General features: G+C 37.6%; 2 protein-coding genes across 2 annotated transcripts; both read right to left on the reverse strand.

The window, feature by feature from the left end:
• Positions 1-411: 411 nt before the first annotated feature.
• LOC123887524 lies at positions 412-3,294 on the reverse strand. Its single transcript, XM_045936850.1, has 3 exons — positions 3,027-3,294; positions 1,229-1,612; positions 412-752 (listed from the first exon to the last, which is right to left on the reverse strand). The coding sequence occupies exons 2-3, from the start codon at positions 1,595-1,597 to the stop codon at positions 684-686; spliced, it is 438 nt and encodes a 145-aa protein (XP_045792806.1). The 5' UTR covers positions 1,598-1,612; positions 3,027-3,294; the 3' UTR covers positions 412-683.
• A 9,721-nt stretch (positions 3,295-13,015) lies between these two features.
• LOC123886307 lies at positions 13,016-15,205 on the reverse strand. Its single transcript, XM_045935635.1, has one exon. It carries the CDS (start codon positions 15,203-15,205, stop codon positions 13,016-13,018), a length of 2,190 nt encoding a protein of 729 aa, XP_045791591.1.
• Positions 15,206-19,593: the final 4,388 nt, after the last annotated feature.

Here is a 19,593-nt window from a genome sequence, read left to right on the forward strand (position 1 = left end):
CGCTTTCTCGCAGTTGCCAATTTGAAAACCGTTCTGGTTGTTTGGATACAGCAACGCTTTCTCGCAGTTGCCAATATGAAAACCGTTCTGGTTTGTATTTACAGCAACGCTTTCTCGCAGTTGCCAAATCAAAAAGCGTTCTTGTTTTTCTAACACAGCAACGCTTTCTCACAGTTGCCAAATCAAAAATCTAACACAGCAACAATTTCTTAGCTACAAGAACGCTTTCGCACATTGCAAAAACTAACATTTTATTTTAATGAAGTAATATTTTCAATTTAATTTTATCACTCTTATAATAATAATAATAATAATAATAATAATAATAATAATAATATAATTATTATTATTATATTAGTAGACCTAAAGAACAATAATTTCAATATAATCCAATAATAAAAGACATACAAATTAAACTAAAATGATTATCATTCATATATATCAAAATAATAACATCGATCAACATAACGTTGTCCTAATATTGTCAATCATTCACAATCAAACTAACATCTTCAAAATGAAATAGACCATGCATCTTCAAAATGAAACTAACATCTTAAATGTATATCCAAATGTGCATTCACCATATATCAAACTAACATGAAATGTATATCACAATTATGTGCATTCACCATCAAACTAACATCTTCAAAATGTATATCCTATTAAAAAAACATAAACATCTAGCTCTCTTCTTCTTCTTCTTCTTCATGATCTTTCATTTCTTCTTCGATATCATCATTATTTATCTTCTGCAAAATAAAAGTAATATAATTAAAATTCTATGTAAAAAGAAAAGAAACAATGAGCAGATCAACTATCTAGAAGTCAATACATTTTTTTTTTGTAAAATATCCAATGAATTAGACATTCAAACGTGTGACTAACAGAGTCGGTCCTAAACAAGCAACTTTTCAATACAAAAATATTCTGAATATTATCATTACAGTCCTAAATTATCAGTTCAGTTCAAGGTTTTGAATGAACAGTCCTAAGCATCACAGTCTCACAACTCACATAATTATATTAACCGGAGCTTCCTTGACTATTGCCTAATCACCCCATACAAGCTAATGGATTTTTTAGTCACAGTTAAAGAGGATAACTAAATCCTTTATATCGATTTTTCAAAATTCTCGAAGACAAAGACACTTCAAACACTAACCAATGTCTATGAAGACAACTATAATATATTGTATATCAAGCACAAAGTATAGTTCAATCTTACTTCATTATCATTAGGAGCATCAGTTATAGGAGCTGATATCAAAGCTTGCAGAGCCTCCACATCCAAGTTTGCGGTGTTTTGGTTCACAATGGCTTTAAGAAGAATCTGAAGTTTTCTTTCCGTTGCTTCCTTTTCGTGTTGAATTTTTGTTTCCATTGCTTCTTTATCCTGACGACGTTTCTCCTCCATCTCTTGTTTTAACTGTTCAACCTCATCAGCATGCTCTCTTTTAAGTTTTTCAATTTCTTCATTTCTTTTCAAGAGCGTGAGGGTTGTGGTTCTTCCGTGGCAACGCATTCTCCCAGGTTTTTCTTTGCCAACTATACTTTGAAAGGCTTCTGAAGAAGGCTGCCCATTGTTTTCAATCATGTCTTGAAGCTTTATCTAGCATACATAATATGGTAGTAGTTAGGACTGTTTATGGTTCAAAATGCAATCATAAAAGGCTAAGCAATTATAGCAAAATGAACATCATCACTTCAAGCTAAGGAATTCTGCTAATATTTATAACTAAAAGCATTGTACTCGATCACATGTGTGTGTGTAAAGTTAAGTCAACTTTTTCTTCTTACTAAACTAGGTAATATGATCTGTTAAGTATTGTTTATATATAATTACTTAGTTGCATCCTAGCTATAATTATGTAGTGTAACTTAAGTACTTGCACAATAACTTAAGTTCATTTAATTAGCTTTTTTAGGAATTTTTAATAGATGATAAATAATTTATCATTAGCTTGGGTTTTGGGTGTGGCTTCATAATTAATTATCAAGTTTTCATAAATATACTATATGATCATTACCCTTCGATTTGTTTCGAAAGTTCAAAACATTAACTTGGTTTTTCTTTCTTTTCACAATCAGTGTCATGTTTGAACTACTTGGAAAGAATGGAAGGGAATTTAAAGAGCAGACTAAGTACCACATTAATGAATACGCTGATTCTGGTTTGAGGAGTACATCTAGTTTAATAGAGAGTTGACAGAGGCTAAAAACTTAGTGAGTGTCGATCAGGAGCAGATTGTAGAAGACATATTGCAAAAGATTGAGAAGGATTTGATTCTTCTTAGCGCTACCGCAGTTGAAGTTAAACTACAAGACGAGGTATGTTATAAATACCGGTTTTTACCTTTTCACGCAATTATTTATGTATTTTGATATTAGTATTGTGATCTTATATAGTAAGAATTTGTGCTAATAGTTCTATGTGTTGTATAGGTTCCTGAATTAAACTTGGATCATGAATAGTTTTTGTTGGCATGAAAGAGAATGGTTTTCAAAGACCGAACCTTCCTCTTATGTCAACAGAAACTGAAGAAAAGGATTCATCTGCCCTCACTTTCACTATCACGGTGGTAAGTACTAAACTATCATATAATGTCGAGGCCTAATTTTGGATTGATGTATACATTTTGAAGCTCATATAAGCTGAAATCTCTTAAGTTACTAAAACAAAGGCCTGATAATAAGCTGAAATCTCTTACTAAACTACGAAGGTAAATGCCCAATGATGCCAATTTATATAACATCACAAACAAACATCAACAAGGCTTTTTAAAACCAAAGTCCTAATCAAACTATAGTTAAAAGAACAAACATAGTATAATAAAATCAAGTACCACAAACACAGTATAATAAAAGTGTTGGTTCTGAACTCAGAATTACATGTTTAGCCACAAACTCATGAATAGCCAAATTCTGAACTCAAAATTACAATGCGTAATAAAATCAAAACTGAAATCCGCAAAACCATTCTCATCGTAATTTGAAAAAAAAAAAGGAGAGGAAAAAGTGAGTACCTTGCGAGAATAGAATCGGAAAAAGGAAGGAAGAGCGTTTTGTCGAGATGAAGACTAGAATCACGTTTCCTTCAATGAGGCTGAGAAGTAGAATCAATTGGGATTTTGGGGATGAAATCAATTTTGGTGATGAAATTGAAACAGAAACTTTTGCGACAAAAAGAAACGAGATGAGAAGTAGAATCAATTGGGATTTTGGGGATGAAATCAACAAGAACAAACAGTATATATTCATCTTGGGGAAGTTAAAGATGCGGTGTTTGTTTTTTTTTTTTTTACAAGAATACACGTTCTTGGTTGGTGATTTTGGATTTTTTTTTTTTGGTAAAATTAAATCTTTTTAAAATTAAAAAACTGTTTTCTTCAAATAATTTATACAGTGATATATTTATTAAAATAATTTAAAATTATATGAGTACAAATTTTAACCGTTGTTATAGATTACAGATAGAAAACCGTTTTTGTTGCAATAGGCTATGAAAACGTTTTTCTACAAAATTTCACAAAATAAAAAACAATGAAAAACGTATTTTATTAAAATAATTTAAAATTATATGAGTACTGTTCTTAATCGTTGTTGTAGATTATAGAGAGAAAACCGTTCTTGTTGGTATCTATAAGAACGGTTTTTTAATGTTGCATACAATTGACAAAAATCTATATACTATCGCAACTGTTTACAAAAAGTGTTGTCTTTGATATTCTACGAGAACGGTTTTTTTACATCCAAAAATTTAGGCGTTGCGGTAGCCATAAAATGTTGTAGTGACTTCATTCGAAGTGTGATTGAAGAAGGAGATGTGCAGTTGATTTTCTGCAGTTCACAAGAGCAGCTTGCAGACATCTTTACTAAAGCACTACCAAGAGGAAGATTTCAGCAACTTAGAGAAGCAGTGGGAGTTAAAGAGCAGCACATTAAGGGGGAGTATGTTAGTTAATGTACTGATTTGATTTTATGTTAGTGGAATATGATAAAGTAGTGAAAATTATCTAATGTAAGTGAAGAGTTACATGAGTGAATTGTCATTGTTATTAGTGGAAGCACTTAGTGCTTAGTGGAGTGTTTAATCATTGATTAAGCACCTAGTAGTGGTGACTCTTTGATAGTTGTAACCATCACTACTCATGCTATATATATTCATGTGTATGAGATGCATTTGAAATAAGAAAAATACATGAATATTCGGCCCCAAAAATACTATCCTACTCTAAATTATGCAACAATATAGTTTATAATATATACCACCTCTAGAATACCACCAACAAGTATATATGTTTTTGGTTTCAGATTAGGACTACTAGGTTGTTGTCACTACAAGAAACTTGACATATAGCTACGGTAAAGTCTGTTGCTAAAGGTCTAAAATCCGTTGGTATAAGCCATAAAACCTATACCCACGGGCGTTTTGTTCCGTCTACTTTATCTCGCTATACCAATGGCAGTTTTCCGTCGCTATAGCCTATAGCTACAGCATTTTTCGGCGTTGGTCTAGCCTGAGGGCTATACCCACGGATATATGTCCGTTGGTATAGGTTTGGACATTTTGTTGTTTCATATTTTTTTTGATAGATGGTACACTTTTTAAAAATAATAATAATAAAAATTTGCCAATATACATGTTTTGTATACACCACCTCCACTATGTCGCGGCGCGAAAAATATCCTCGAGTGTGAACACTCGAAAAGAAACAGAGTCGCCACCGAATTTTATTTATCCAAAAGAAGGGAAAGGAAAATATCGAGAAAACCTTGAGGGGTAGAGAAAAAGGGTTCGGGAGTTGGTTATGCGAGGGGAAGGTATTAGCACCCCTCACATCCGTTGTATTCAACGGGAACCTTTTAGAGGGAAATATTTGTTTGCTTTAATGTGTTTTTTAACATTTGCTTGATTACTTGTTTCTTGCTTCATCGATAGAAAAAGTTTGTTTTTATTATTATTTATTTGATTATATATGCGGGGAAAAAAGGTTTTGTTTTTTATTATTGTGTCCGACAAGATGTTGAATCCTGCTCCTACGTATTTCCAGGTACAATGGGAAAATCAGGGTTTCGTAGTTCAAGGTAAAAAATGTTTGTGGGTTGGTTGCTTATAGACGCATGACGTCTAAGTCGCATTCTCTTAGTTAAACGCTGCTTGTATGCTCGCACAATGGAGGCTTAAGCATTGTTTGTATTACGAAGAAAGGACGAAAACGTCACCCGTTTTTGTGAAAAGAGTTTTACTTTTACTGCGCGCGAGGGCAGTGAAAAAGGTTTGAGTGTGTTGAGTTGCTTTTATGAATTTTTGTGAAAATGTTTGAGAATGAGGATGGTCCGAGACACGAGTCATACGTCAGGGCCTCGGAACCATCCGGATAGAGAAAGTCATACGTCAGTCCCTTCCTTTTTCATCCTTTTAATCTTAAGTCGTTTTAATTTGATTTAACAAAATCAACAGAAAAGATTAAGAGATATTTTTTTGTGTTTTAAGGTTTGAGAATGAGAATGGTCCGAGACACGAGTCATACGTCAGGGCCTCGGAACCATTCGGGTAGAGAAAGTCATACGTCAGTCCCTTCCTTTTTCATTCTATTTATTGATTTTTTTACGATTAAAGCAAAACAAAAAACAAATCAAGCAAACAAAATATATACATATATGCGCCTATTGAAGCTTTTTGTTAACCTCGTCAATTTTGCTTAATCGTATTTATTAAGAGAAAGTTGAGTTTTGGGGTTTTCAAAGTAATGAAGTGCTTTTGAGAAATAAACTGAAGATGAAAGTATTAATTCAAGCAAGAAATTAAAACATTAAATATGAACTTATTAAAATAAGCATGAGAGGTTTTGATTAATTAATCACTTAACTAACAATCACTTATTTAAGTGTTTAACCATTTAAGCACTTAGTAATTTAAGTACTTTTTATCAAACAACTTAAATGGTTACTCACTTAATCAAGTATTTAATTAATTGACTAATTAATCAATAACTCAAATAATCATTTCCAAATGATAAACACTTATTTAAATAAGCACTTATGTGAATAAGCTCTTATTTGAATAAGCACTTATATAAATAAGCACTAAAAATTAAGCAAAACGTAATTGGTGGTGCGAAACTGGGTACTGGGGGTGAAGCAATAGCAACCTGCAACACCAGGCCCAGCCCATCTGATTTTCGTTCAAACAAATAAAATAAACAGGACAGAATCCAATGTGGCATAAGAACAGAGGCGCACGGTGGACTTCATGGATCTGAGCCCTTTGATTAAATCATGTGGCTGTGATTTAAAAATCACTCAACAGATCTCGGTCACTGGATTGATCGAACGGACGCGTTTTAAAAAAAAGGAGGGAGCGAATGACGTGCCGCCACGTCATCGTCTTCAACCTCCTTCTCCTTCTTCACGATGAAGAACAACAACAGAAAAGCCATGGAAGCTTCATCAAGCTTCACGGCCAAACAACAACAACATCAAAACTTCGTCAAAAATTACAAATGAGTATATGATTTTGCTTGAAATTTTGCGTAGATCATGAATATAAACTTAGATTTTTCAATAGATGTTTATATCTCAAAAAAAGTTCGAAACTTTAAAACCCCCAAAAATTTGAAAATCTACATTTGTGCGATTTAAGCAAAATTAAAGGTTGGAAAAGCTTCATATGATATTCAGGAGTAAAAAGTGTTCAGAATCTTACTGGTTTCGAGCTCTGTTTTGGTGGGTTAACACCTACTCTTTTCTTTGCTATTTTGAACTTTGAGTATGCTCCTCTTGACGGTTTTCCTTCGTTTTTATTGTTGTTTCAAGCTACTGGAAGTGTTTAGAGGCTTTTGGGTGAAGAAGATTGAAGTTTGGAAGGTGTTTTAGTCAATTTCGGATTTTGGAAAAAGTGATGAAAAGAGGAGTTTTTTTTGGTTTTTCTCTTCTCTCTGTTCCTCCAAAATCGCCTCTCCCTCTGTTCTGATTTCTTCTTCTCAATTTATAGGACCAATTGATCAATCTTCATGACCATTGGATAATCTTGAGTATTGATTAAAGTGTGCTTTGGCCAAAAAATTGGTTTTGCAAAGATAAAAGAAGAAATGAAGTGATTGGTCCTTCATGCTTGCTTGTGAATTTGGTGAAGTTTCAGCATGGTTTTGGTGAAAAGTTGAAGAAGAGAGTGAAGCTAGCAGCAGGGTAGGGAGGAGGCGCAGCACTGCTCATGGAGGAAAGGGAATGTGCACTGTGCTGTCAGCTACAGTGTTCTGTCCTTCTTGTTTCATTTTTTTTTTGTTTTTTTTATAATAATAATAATATAAGATAAAAAATAAACAACAAGGGGTGGGGGATGGACGCAGCAACACAGCTTTTATAAAAACACATTTTTTTTTTATGTTTTAATAAAATAAGGGAATGTGGGAATAATGAAGATAAAATAAAAATGAGATGGAGAGTGTGCATGTGAAGTGGGTAGGACAAAATTAGGGTATGACACACTATAATTATAAAAGAAAATTGCAATTATGTTAAAAAAACTAAAGTCTTACAAACATCTCAAACTAACAAAGCATATTAAAACACCAAAACAATATGTCACCTAGCTAAATCTCCCTAAATTGAAACTCCACCAAATAACATTGTGGAGAACAAAATTGGTACAAACTTGAAAGCAATATCACAACCACTGTTTACTTCTAATCCTAGAATACTATATAGCATTATACTAATAACATAAAAGATAGTCTTACATACAATACAACAATGGAAGAAAAAAAAACATAGTGTCTGATGATAAATTTCGCAAGTGCACGAAAATCACGTAGTAATAAAAATATCGATCCACAGGGATTGTGTGATCAAACTAGTCGCATCGTGTTCATAGACATTATACAGAAAATACACATAAATTGGGGGTATGTTGAGTAATGAATTGCTAGAAAATGTGCTTTGACAATATGGAAAAGCGAGGTAGAATCATCGGAATCGCCTAGTCTATAGTTCAACCACATGCAATCTACTATATCATAGGAATCTACTCAAGTGTTAACAACTAGATCGACAAAATAGTGAATCGCAATCTCTTGTCAAAATCCACTCTATTCGTTGTCGATACTCCCCCGATCTCTCGGGCGGAAGCTACCTACAACGAATGATCTTAACGCGCGTCAATCGTTCGCTACACTCTATGCCTCAATCTCTCGACCGGAGACACTCGAGCGCTCAATACAATTCAGTTCAGACATTAAATCAATACTCTCGCACGTGACTTAACTCAAAATCATTACAACACTAATGAAGGGTTGTAAAGCATTAAACATTGAATTGTATCAAATTAATCACTATGAAAAGAGTAGATTCTTACACATATAACAGATTACACATGATCTCCCTACATTCTAGACTATCCTAGATCCTACCTCCAAGGAGTTTAGCTCCTCATCGTTCTTCGTTCGCTTCCTCGCTTCATCGCCACGGCTTGTGAATCCATGATCTGATGCGCTTGGAGCTCTCCACTGGAGTGTTGAATCACGATCTTCAAGTTCCAAGACAAGAATGTAGTCCAATTTTGCAGAATTTTCCAACCCCAAAACAGAATTATGCAGAAAATATATATACAGAAGGCAACCACGCTGCGCGCCAGATCTACCACGCCGCGCGTGGTTGCAACTCCATCACTATGCCGCGCGTGATAACAGAATCACGCGGCGCGTGATCAAGTCAGAGGCAAACTTCTTCTTCAATCAAGACTTCACGCCGCGCGTGGTCAAAGCTACGCCGCGCGTGATCAAGTCAGAGAGCAACCCAGTTCCTGAACAAAGCTTCACGCCGCGCGTGGTCAAGTATCACGCCGCGCGTGATCAGAGTGGAAATCTTGGCTCCCTGTGAGCTCCATCACGCGGCGCGTGATAGGCTACGCCCCCAGCGTAGTGAAAATCCTTCATTTCCTGCAGTTTTTCCTGTTTTCTTGCAAAATAAGTAATCAAGCTAATGGTTAGATTTCTCTCATATTTATTGCTAAAAACCTACTAAAATGTATCTAATGTTGCTAAAATAGGCATGGAATAGAGAGTGTGACGATTTGTCATCACAACCCCAAACTTGAACCTTTCCTTGTCTTCAAGGAAACAACTTTTACCTCAAGCTTTTGTGTCAAGACCTTGGCATTTTCCTTAAATTCACTCGAATCATACATACGTGAGACTCACCTGATGATCAATGATCCACCTGCAAACAATGCTCAATTGTACAATTGTTCCCGCAAGGCATTTTCAAGTAGCTCACACTTTTCGACCAAAGCTCTATGATTTCATCACACTACTCACATGCACTCTTCAGTTTTTGGTAATTCACTCAAATCAACACATCAATGCAAGTCAACAATAATTTTGCAAGTAATCTAAGAATTCATTCGGTTCACTTTGTGCACACACATTAGAGGACTTTTAGGGTTATAACGTGGCTTGGCTAGGGTGGATGGTGACATTTTTGGATAAGTAGTAGAAAAACTTGGAGTTAGATCCCCCTAAGGTCAAAAATATTTCATAAACCAAACCCCCTTTTCCTTTGAACTATAGTGGACTAGAGAACTTTTTCATTACATCAAACAAAGTTTTGCAATTCTTTTGAATTCAAGGCTATCACTTCTTTTTGCATTTCTTTTCTATTTTCCTTTCACATTCATTCATCTTTTGTTTTCTTCTTTTTCTCTTCTTCTTTGCCTTGCAAATTTTGAAAATTTTTTCCAATTTTTCAAATCAAAACTTTTTGTAAGTTCTCTAGTACCCTCACCCCAAACTTTATTTGTTGCTAATTCCAAAGAGCAACCCCAAACTTAGTGGTGAGCAATGCGCATCAACCACTAATTAGGTGCCTAACCTCCAAGAAAGTCATTCCTTTTTTTTTTCAAAAAAAATTTCTTAAGGTTTTGCAAAAATAACATATTTTCTTTCAGCTCAAATTGGTTAAGCAAAGGATAATTACATGTAAGGGTGGATAGAAAGGCTCAAAGGTACCAAGAAACATGCCTCGTGTGTGCTACAAAAGTACCAATCAAATACAAAGACGACAAGCAAAATCGAGAGACAATACAAGAGTGGATATCACACATAGAAGAAAAATGAGTGTTTGGCTCAATACCTCTCGGTTGGGTCGAACCAAAGAACCGGTCAAAAAGTGTGCGTTCCCTTCCTTTGCCTCTTGATCACATGAGTGCAACAAGCTATTGCACTGCAAGTTTCACATATCACACACGGAGAAAATCAAGTAATTGATACTCAAGTGACTAGAAAGAACATGCCAAAATGTTGAAACAAACTCTAGAGGTAAAAATCATTCCACAATTAAACAAAGGAGGATTCAAATTTAGAGTACACAATTAAAATATCCAGCCAATATCCAAGCAACACCAGAATATTATTACAAACCAAGCAAATAAAAGACAATTAAGTAAAGATAGAGATAGAGTAGTAGTGCAGTAGCAGCAGCAGCAGAAGATCAGAATCAACAACATCAAACCGCATCATCCGGCTGGATCTGAGGCCTAAAACCAAACATCAGACTGTATACCTTAATACCTGAAAGAACCCTCATGAGATTGAGTGAATGAAATGAAAGTTACTGGATTCACTTGCACTGATTTTAGGCTTCACATCGCACTTAAGGACGTAAGTGAAAATGATAGATCTGAAGCCTAAAACCAAGCAGATGAATCTGAACCTTGATGAATGGTGAGTCTTTAGCTAGAACTTGAGAGTTTAAATAATCAGAACAGAGTCACCTGAGCACGCCGCGCGTGACTTACTCCACGCCGCGCGTGATCTATTTCAAAATTTCTCTCTGGCCCCAAAAATCCAACGGTCATGTTGACCAGATTTAAACGGTCAAGTTGACTCTGTCACGCCGCGCGTAGCTCTATTTACGCGGCGCGTGATAACCTTAGCAAACCACATTCCTCTCTGCCTTGGTCACGCGGCGCGTGAAAGGTACCATGCCGCGCGTGGTCACTAGTCAGAGAGCTCACTTATCCACTTCCAGCATCACGCCGCGCGTAGGAAGCAATCACGCGGCGCGTGACCAATACTCCAGAGGCACCTCTTTCCTGCACTTACACGACGCCGCGCGTGACTGTACCACGCCCCCAGCGTAGTTCACTTCATCAGTGCTCTGTTCCTGCTCTGTTTGCTGCTAATAGCTGCGTACCTACCTGCATCTTGCAAAACAAAACAATTAATCATTAGAAACCGTTGGGTTGCCTCCCAACCAGCGCTTGTTTAACGTCCCGATGCTTGACGTTCCATACTGAAATTCTGGCACACTAGTATTAAGATGTTGTACTCAACGCTTCACCACTATAGTATACTTTTAATGCGTGAATCAATGATCCAACATCCAACAGCGCATACACAAGGAATAGTAAACTAAACAATACTGAAAGAAAATTAACACAGTAATTTGTTAACCCAGTTCAGCATAAGCCTACTCTGGGGGATACCAATCCAGGAGTGAATCCACTATGATAGTATTAGTTTGAAGCCCTCAATAAACCTCCCGTTTATGACTTCTCACCTAATCACCACCCGTGTTATATCCTACCTAAGACACACCTAGGTATGAGAACCTCCGCTCACCTCCTCTTGACCACAGCCACTGTGATCGTACAATACTAGATATAATATGTGAAGATACACTTCATAAAATACTCACACCACTTCCGTGCTTAAAAGCTTTGGAATGGTATACACACACTATCTCCTTGCTTAGAAGCTCCAGAGATATTACAATGCACAAACACACAGTTCCTAGTCTAGTGGGAAATCAACACAAGACTTAGAACACAATAAACACAATACTAAAACCTAAACTCACGCTTTGTAAGACTCAATTCTGGTTTCAGTTGTTTGAACAATGGAGTCAACCTTCTTTAAATAACCTTCACGAGCTCAGGCTAGGTCTTCAATTTAGGCTTCAATAGCTCAGCATGATTAATGGTTCCTTTCAAGAAATAATCTTTAATTCAAATGTTTTGTTTCCTTAACTTGAAGATCTGATTAACAAGCAACACTTGATCACGAGATCCATTAATAATTATGCGTGACAACGCTCCTTATCACAAACGACCATTTATTGTGGATTCCATAAATAGAACTTAGGCGCGAGATCTCAACATACACAGGCCCGGCCTACTGGATGTGGTATCCAATGTTGAAGCATTGTACCGAACATCTTGCTTATACTGGATGGTGGAAGCGCGTAGTTCCACATCAAGAGGATTCACATGTTTTAGCAAAATGAGGCCAACCATACAACGCCAACAATCTCCCCCTTTGGCAATTTTTGGCTAAAACATCCTAAGATTATTTCAACCTTTCTAGAGAGATACACAAGCTACCTTTCTTCAACTCAACGTAGGCACACAGTCATGAAGTAAAGTAGATCAATTTAACATGCTTGTTTTAATAACCCCTCATATAAAAATAGCATATTTAATATGTATCAATTTAGACCTTCAGAGGCATGCAACAGCGGAAGGATAAGCACAAGAGCCTCACAGGAATTTTGCCAATAGAGAGTATAAGATTCTCATAAAAGAAACACTGGGGAAAAATAAATTCCCTCAAAGCTGAGAAAAATAAATTCTCAGGAACAGATGATGCTTCAACATGCAGTAGCACATTGTGTGCTAAGCAGGAAATATTGCTCCCCCTCAAAGGTAGAATCGAGTACCAGGATCATGTTACTCCCCCTTAATTCATGCATAGGGTTATTCAGATGATCCAGCATCTGGTGGCACATACAAGCCTCAGCAACCTAATATGGCATACAATAACTACTCCCCCTTTTTAGCCACAAAATAGACAAAATGGGAACTGCATAAAAAATATCCAAACGCAGTGCAGATAGTAGCAGAACATAAAGTGCAGACAAAACATTACAAACCATGCACACTAGGTGCTAAATTCAGGGCTCAGCCCACAGACATGCAAAACAAAAAAGATAAAATCCAAATGAGAAAACATCAGAATTACACAGAAGCACTTGGGGAGGAATCACTTTCTTCTCCTTCAGTATCTGAGTCAGCTTCTTCTCCACCACTAGAATCATCATCATCTGCATCAGCTGCTTGAGCTGCAGCCTCTTCAACCCTGAGAGCATGTATCATCCTTTCAAACTGCAACTTCTTTTCATCTAGCTCTTTACAGTTTGCTTCCAGCATAGCGATCATCTCCTTCCTTGTCATAGGAGTGTCAGCAGCAGTATTTGATGGTCCAGCAATATCTGGAGCATGCTGTTTACTGAGCAGCTTCTGATGAATGGACAAAGGAGTTGCCCTTTTCTTAGCAGACTCATCCTCATGCCTTATATTCGGGTGTTGGGACAAGATGATGTCACAGATCAAGGTTGGAAATGTAATGGGTTGCTTGGTGACAGAGGTTTTAGCATGCTGCACAACTTGATTGAAAATATATAGACCAGCATTAAACTTAGTACCAGTACCAATCATATAAATGAGCTTACCCAGATTTGTTGCAATATCAGATGCATGTGTTGTAGGAACCCAGTTGACTGATGCAATACGATTCAAGATGGCATACTTTTGGGTTAGCTTGACAGCAGGTACCTTCGCCTTCTTTGGCCAGGTTTTCACCTTTTCAGCTGTGATAGTTTTGCAGACCACATTGTCAGATACATCTATGTCAGGGTGAGGATCATCAGCATTACCTAGCACCTTGTTGATCACACTTGGAGAAAATGTCACACATTTTCCTCGAACAAATACCTTCTGAAATTCTTTGTCCAAGGGATTGTCACAACCTATAGGAATGTTGACAACAAACTCCCTAACCAGCTTCTCATAGCAGGAGCCTAAGCCCCACACAGTTTTGATCAATCCAGCATCATTGATCAAACTCACAATCTCTTCACATTCCAGAAGATCTTTACCTAGTTCCCTTTCCAGAGCCAATCTTCGTTTGCAAATGATTCCCCATCGTTGAGCATAGGATGGAAGATGAAATGAAACATTGTCACAAGGAAAGTCTTCAATGTCAGGAGCAACAGATTGAGGCATGGCCTTCTTAGCAGACATAGCCTTCTTAGCAGGAGGCTTGATGCTTGAGTCATCCTTTTCAGCTTCAAATTCAGAGTCACTTGATGGTGCACTCTTTCTTTTCAGTACACCCTTTTTCTTTTCAGGAGGAGGTATAGACTTGCTCCAACTTTTCTTAGGCCCATACTTGACAGGCTTCAGAGTAGTGTCCTTTGCTTTCTTGGTGACAGCAGGGGTAGTGGTAACAGCAGGTGCAGGTGTAGTGGTCCTGCTTCTCAGTCTTCTCCCAATTCCTTTCTGAGTAGGTGGAGGTTGCAGATCTTCTTCAGAGGGGACTTCATCAACATCTACTATGTCCTGCTCTTCATTGGTGGTTTTCTCAGAATCTTCACCAGCTTCATTTTCTGGTTCAGAATCAGCCACATCTTCAGGGGTACTTTCTTTGTTTACTTCCTCTTCAGTGGAAGCTTCAGTATTAGATCCACTGCCAAACGACCCAGTGGCAGTGTTAGCATGTGGGCTAGATCCTCCTTTGGATGCTTCAACATCCTTCTCAGCATCAGTTGGTATAGAGGATGGTTCAACACCAGTTGGGGCATCGGTTACAACAGCCTTTTCTTGAGATTTTTCAGCAACATCAGTTATGACATTCGTGGGAACTGTCATACTCTCAGGAACACTAGGATTATTGCTCACACCAACATTTTCAGCAATATTTTGGGTTTTTCCTAGGGTTTCAACAGAACTAGGGTTTTCCTCTACAGAAGGGTTTTCTTGATTCACCTTTTCAGACACAGACTTAACAGACGATTCAACATTCGCATTTTTGCCGGAGGCAACATCATGCGATTCCACATTCGCAGTTTCAGAAAGATCCTTATTCAAGTATAGATCAGACATGCTCAAACCCCTTTTTATGGGAGATTGGGGTTTCTTCTTCTTAGACCTAACAGAATCAGACTTAATAGAGATTGAGGGAGACGATTCACTTACTTTCTTAGTGGATTTTGCAGATTTCTTCTTCTTAGAAGTAGTTGCAGGAATACTTGATAAAGGCATCGCATCTACCACAACAGTTGTTCCTTCCTTCTTAGACTTTGATCTTGTTTTCACAGTATCAGCAATTTTGTTTTTGATCTGAGCGGAACCGGAAGATTGAGACATTTTCACAAAGGACTTGTTGAAGTTTTTGAGATTTTTGATGATTTGAGATGAAGATTTGTGTTTGAGGATCGCAGCAGAAAGTTCAGAGGAAGTTGAAAGTTTTGGAACGAAATAATGATGATATGAGAGTTGATAGCGTGTACTAGAGCAGTTATGGAAAGTATTTTTTGTCTTTCCTTGATTTACGTGCGCCAATAGATGAAATTTGGAAAACAAAACGGTTGCGCGCACATAATGCCTTAACTGCTATAATTCCTCAAATAGGCAAATCCCCAATTTGCCCCTAAGCCTTTCAAACTGATTTGCATCTAAAGCTTTGGTAAAAATATCAGCTACCTGTTCTTCAGTTGCAACATGCTCCAGTTTCACAATATTTTCTTCCACCAAATCCCTGATGAAGTGATGGCGAATGTCAATATGCTTTGTTCTACTGTGCTGAATAGGATTTTTTGAAATATTTATGGCGCTTAAATTGTCACAGTACAATGTTAGAGCATCCTGTTCAACATTGTATTCCTTAAGCATCTGCTTCATCCACAATAATTGAGAGCAACTACTCCCAGCTGCAATGTACTCAGCTTCTGCAGTGGATAGAGAAACACAGTTTTGTTTCTTGCTAAACCATGAGATAAGATTTTCTCCTAGGTAAAAACAACCACCAGAAGTGCTTTTTCTGTCATCAGCACATCCAGCCCAATCAGCATCACAATATCCCATCAACCTAGCATTGTTGGTATGGGAATACATTATTCCATAATCAGAGGTTGCACTGACATACTTCAAGATTCTTTTTACTTGTGTAAGATGGCTCATCTTTGGCTCAGCTTGGTACCTAGCACATACACCAACAGCAAAGGTGATGTCAGGCCTGCTTGCTGTAAGGTACAGTAGGCTCCCTATCATGCTTCTATACAGGCTTTGGTCTACATCTACACCTTTCTCATCCTTGGTTAATTTTAGATGTGTGACAGCAGGTGTTCTTTTGTGTGCAGCATTTTCCATGCCAAATTTCTTTATGATATTTTTAGCATACTTGCTTTGAGACACAAATATTGTGTCTTCCATCTGTTTCACCTGTAATCCAAGAAAATAGGTTAATTCTCCTACCAAGCTCATCTCAAATTCAGACTGCATCTGCCTCACAAAGTGTTGGACCATCGGTTCCGCCATCCCTCCAAAGACTATGTCATCAACATATATCTGTGCTATCAACAAGTTTCCATTCATTTCTTTGACAAATAAGGTCTTGTCATTTCCACCTTTCTTGTATCCTTGGTTAATCAGGAATTCAGTTAACCTTTCATACCAAGCCCTTGGTGCTTGTTTCAAGCCATACAAAGCCTTTTTCAGTTTGTAGACATGATCCGGATGGTTTGGATCTATGAAACCTTTGGGCTGTTCAACAAATACTTCTTCATGAAGATACCCATTTAGAAAGGCGCTCTTGACATCCATTTGGTAGAGTTTGAGTTTGAGGATGCAAGCTACACCAAGAAGCAGCCTTATGGATTCTAGTCTTGCCACAGGAGCAAAGGTCTCATCAAAGTCAATTCCCTCCACCTGAGTGTAGCCTTGAGCTACCAGTCTTGCTTTATTCCTTGTTACTGTACCCTTCTCATCAGACTTATTCTTGTATATCCATTTAGTGCCTATGACATTTACTCCATGTGGTCTTGGAACAAGGTCCCAGACTTCATTTCTCTTGAATTGATTCAATTCCTCTTGCATTGCTTCAATCCAGAACTCATCAGTAAGAGCCTCTTTTATGTTTTTAGGCTCAAATTTTGATACAAAACAAGTGTTTGAGATAGCATCAATCTTTCTTCTGGTAGCAATGCTCTGGTCTGGATCACCTATGATTAGATCTTTAGGGTGATTCTTCTGTGTCCTAATAGATGGTGCTTTTGCCGGGGCAGGTGCAGAGTCTTGATCAGATTCATCACCTTTTAGTTCAGACTTTTCACTTGGTGTCATCTCATCAGAGTTGTCAGGAGATGGTTCAACATCAGTTTCCACATCCGATGGTTGAGTGGATGGTGCATCATCAATCACAACATTGATCGTTTCCATAATGACTTTGGTTTTTGTGTTATAGACCCTGTAGGCTCTGCTATTCAAGGAATATCCCAGAAATATACCTTCTTCACTTTTAGGATCAAGTTTTCGTCTTGGTTCTCTGTCAGCAAGAATGTAGCATTTACTCCCAAAAATGTGAAAGTGTTTCACAGTTGGCTTTCTTCCCTTCCATAATTCATACAAGGTTGCAGATGTTCCCTTTTTGAGTGTTACACGGTTGTGTATGTAGCAGGCTGTACTCATAGCCTCTCCCCATAACTGATATGGAAGACCCTTGGCATGAAGCATTACCCTAGCAGACTCTTGAATGGTTCTATTCTTTCTCTCTACTACACCATTTTGTTGTGGTGTTATGGGAGCAGAGAATTCATGTTGGATACCTTCTGCTGCACAGAAATCATAGAATTTGCTATTCTCAAATTCCTTTCCATGATCACTTCTGATCCTTATGATGACAGACCCCTTTTCTCTTTGCAGTTGTACACACAAGTTTCTAAATGTTTCAAAACTGTCTGATTTTTCTCTAAGAAAGTCTATCCATGTAAATCTAGAGAAATCATCCACCATAACAAAAGCATACCTTTTTCCTCCAAGACTTTCAGTCTGCATAGGTCCCATCAAATCCATGTGTAACAATTCAAGTGTTCTGGTAGTAGATTGATGTTGAAGCCTTGGGTGCGCCACCTTGGTTTGTTTGCCTATCTGACATTCTCCACATATTGTTCCTTCGTCTATCTTTAGCTTGGGTAATCCTCTGATTGCTTCTTCAGCTATGGCTTTTTTCATTCCTCTCAGGTGTAGATGACCCAACTTTTGATGCCAGAGTTTGACTTCCTCATTTTTGCTTATGAGGCAGGTAGACATATAATTTCCTTCTTCAGACACCCACAAGTAACAATTATCTTTGGACCTTACTCCCTTCATTATCAGTTTTCCTTCTTCATCTGTAACAAGACATTCAGATTGTGTGAAGTTCACCTTCATGCCTTGGTCACATAGTTGACTGATGCTAATCAAATTTGCTGTAAGTCCTTTTACTAACAGAACATTGTCTAAGTTTGGTAACCCATTATCAATTAGGTTTCCAATTCCTTTTATTTCTCCCTTAGCTCCATCTCCAAATGTTACAAAGCTTGTGGCATAGGACCTTAGGTTGGCTAGATACCCTTCCACTCCAGTCATGTGTCTAGAGCATCCACTGTCAAAATACCAATCTTGTCTAGATGATGCCCGTAGTGATGTATGAGCTATCAAGCTTACACCATCTTCCTTCTTCTTCCATTCTTTCTTGACATTCATGTTCTCAGATTTGGGTTCAAATGGCCTTGAATTCTGTGGATAGCCGTACAGCTTGTAGCAATAAGGTCTAATGTGCCCTTTCCTACCACAATAATGACACCTCCAATTCCTTCTTTTAGTCCTAGATCTTGACCTGTTGTATTGATGGTGAGGCGGGTGTTGAGGCATCGAGTTAGTCTGGACATGCTGCTTGGGTTTTAACCATGTGTCAGTTCCCTGATGTGTGGGAGGATGAGGAGGTAGTAGCCCACCACTAACAGGAAAAGTTTTATCAATGGGGGTAGTGATTGTAGCTTTGTTGTAACCCATTTCTTGATCCACTATCTCGTAATCAAAGCCAATAGGTTTCTTACCAGCACTTTGTTTTAGCAGCATGGCTTGAAACTTTTCTTCTCCTGATGCAAAAACTCTAACTTGTTTTCTAGCATGCTCCAAGTCTTCATTCAGCTTTTCAATCTCTTTGTTGAGAGTCTTAATTATATCCAGACATTCATTCTTCTCGGCCTGAAGTTGACAATTTGTCTCCTTTTGTTTTTCCAAGGCTTTGCAAAATTCATTGCTCCTGATGAATAAGTCTTTATAGGTAGCCAGCAGTTCTTCATATGATGTTTCATCGCATGATTCAGCATCAGATTCATAGACACCTGTCAATGCATTGACAAGTTTAGCAGATTCACTTTCATCTTCTTCTGAATCATCCTCATCTGACCAAGTAACAGCAAGACTCTTCTTCTTCTTCAGAAAAGTAGGACATTCAGATTTGATATGGCCAAATCCTTCGCACTCATGACACTGAACTCCTCTAGATGAAGTACCTTTGTCATCACTTCTGGTCCTCCTTTGAGTAGATACAGGTTTGTTGGAGTCAGATTTGGTGCTTGGACCATTGAACTTATTGTTGAAGTCAGATTTGGTGTTTGGACCATTGAATTTATTTCTTTTATCCATCCTCTTCATGATACGATTGAACTGTCTACCAAGTAACACCATGGCTTCAGATAAACTTTCATCAC

This window comes from Trifolium pratense, linkage group LG5 (genome assembly GCF_020283565.1).
Source record: "Trifolium pratense cultivar HEN17-A07 linkage group LG5, ARS_RC_1.1, whole genome shotgun sequence".
Lineage (NCBI taxonomy): Eukaryota > Viridiplantae > Streptophyta > Magnoliopsida > Fabales > Fabaceae > Trifolium > Trifolium pratense.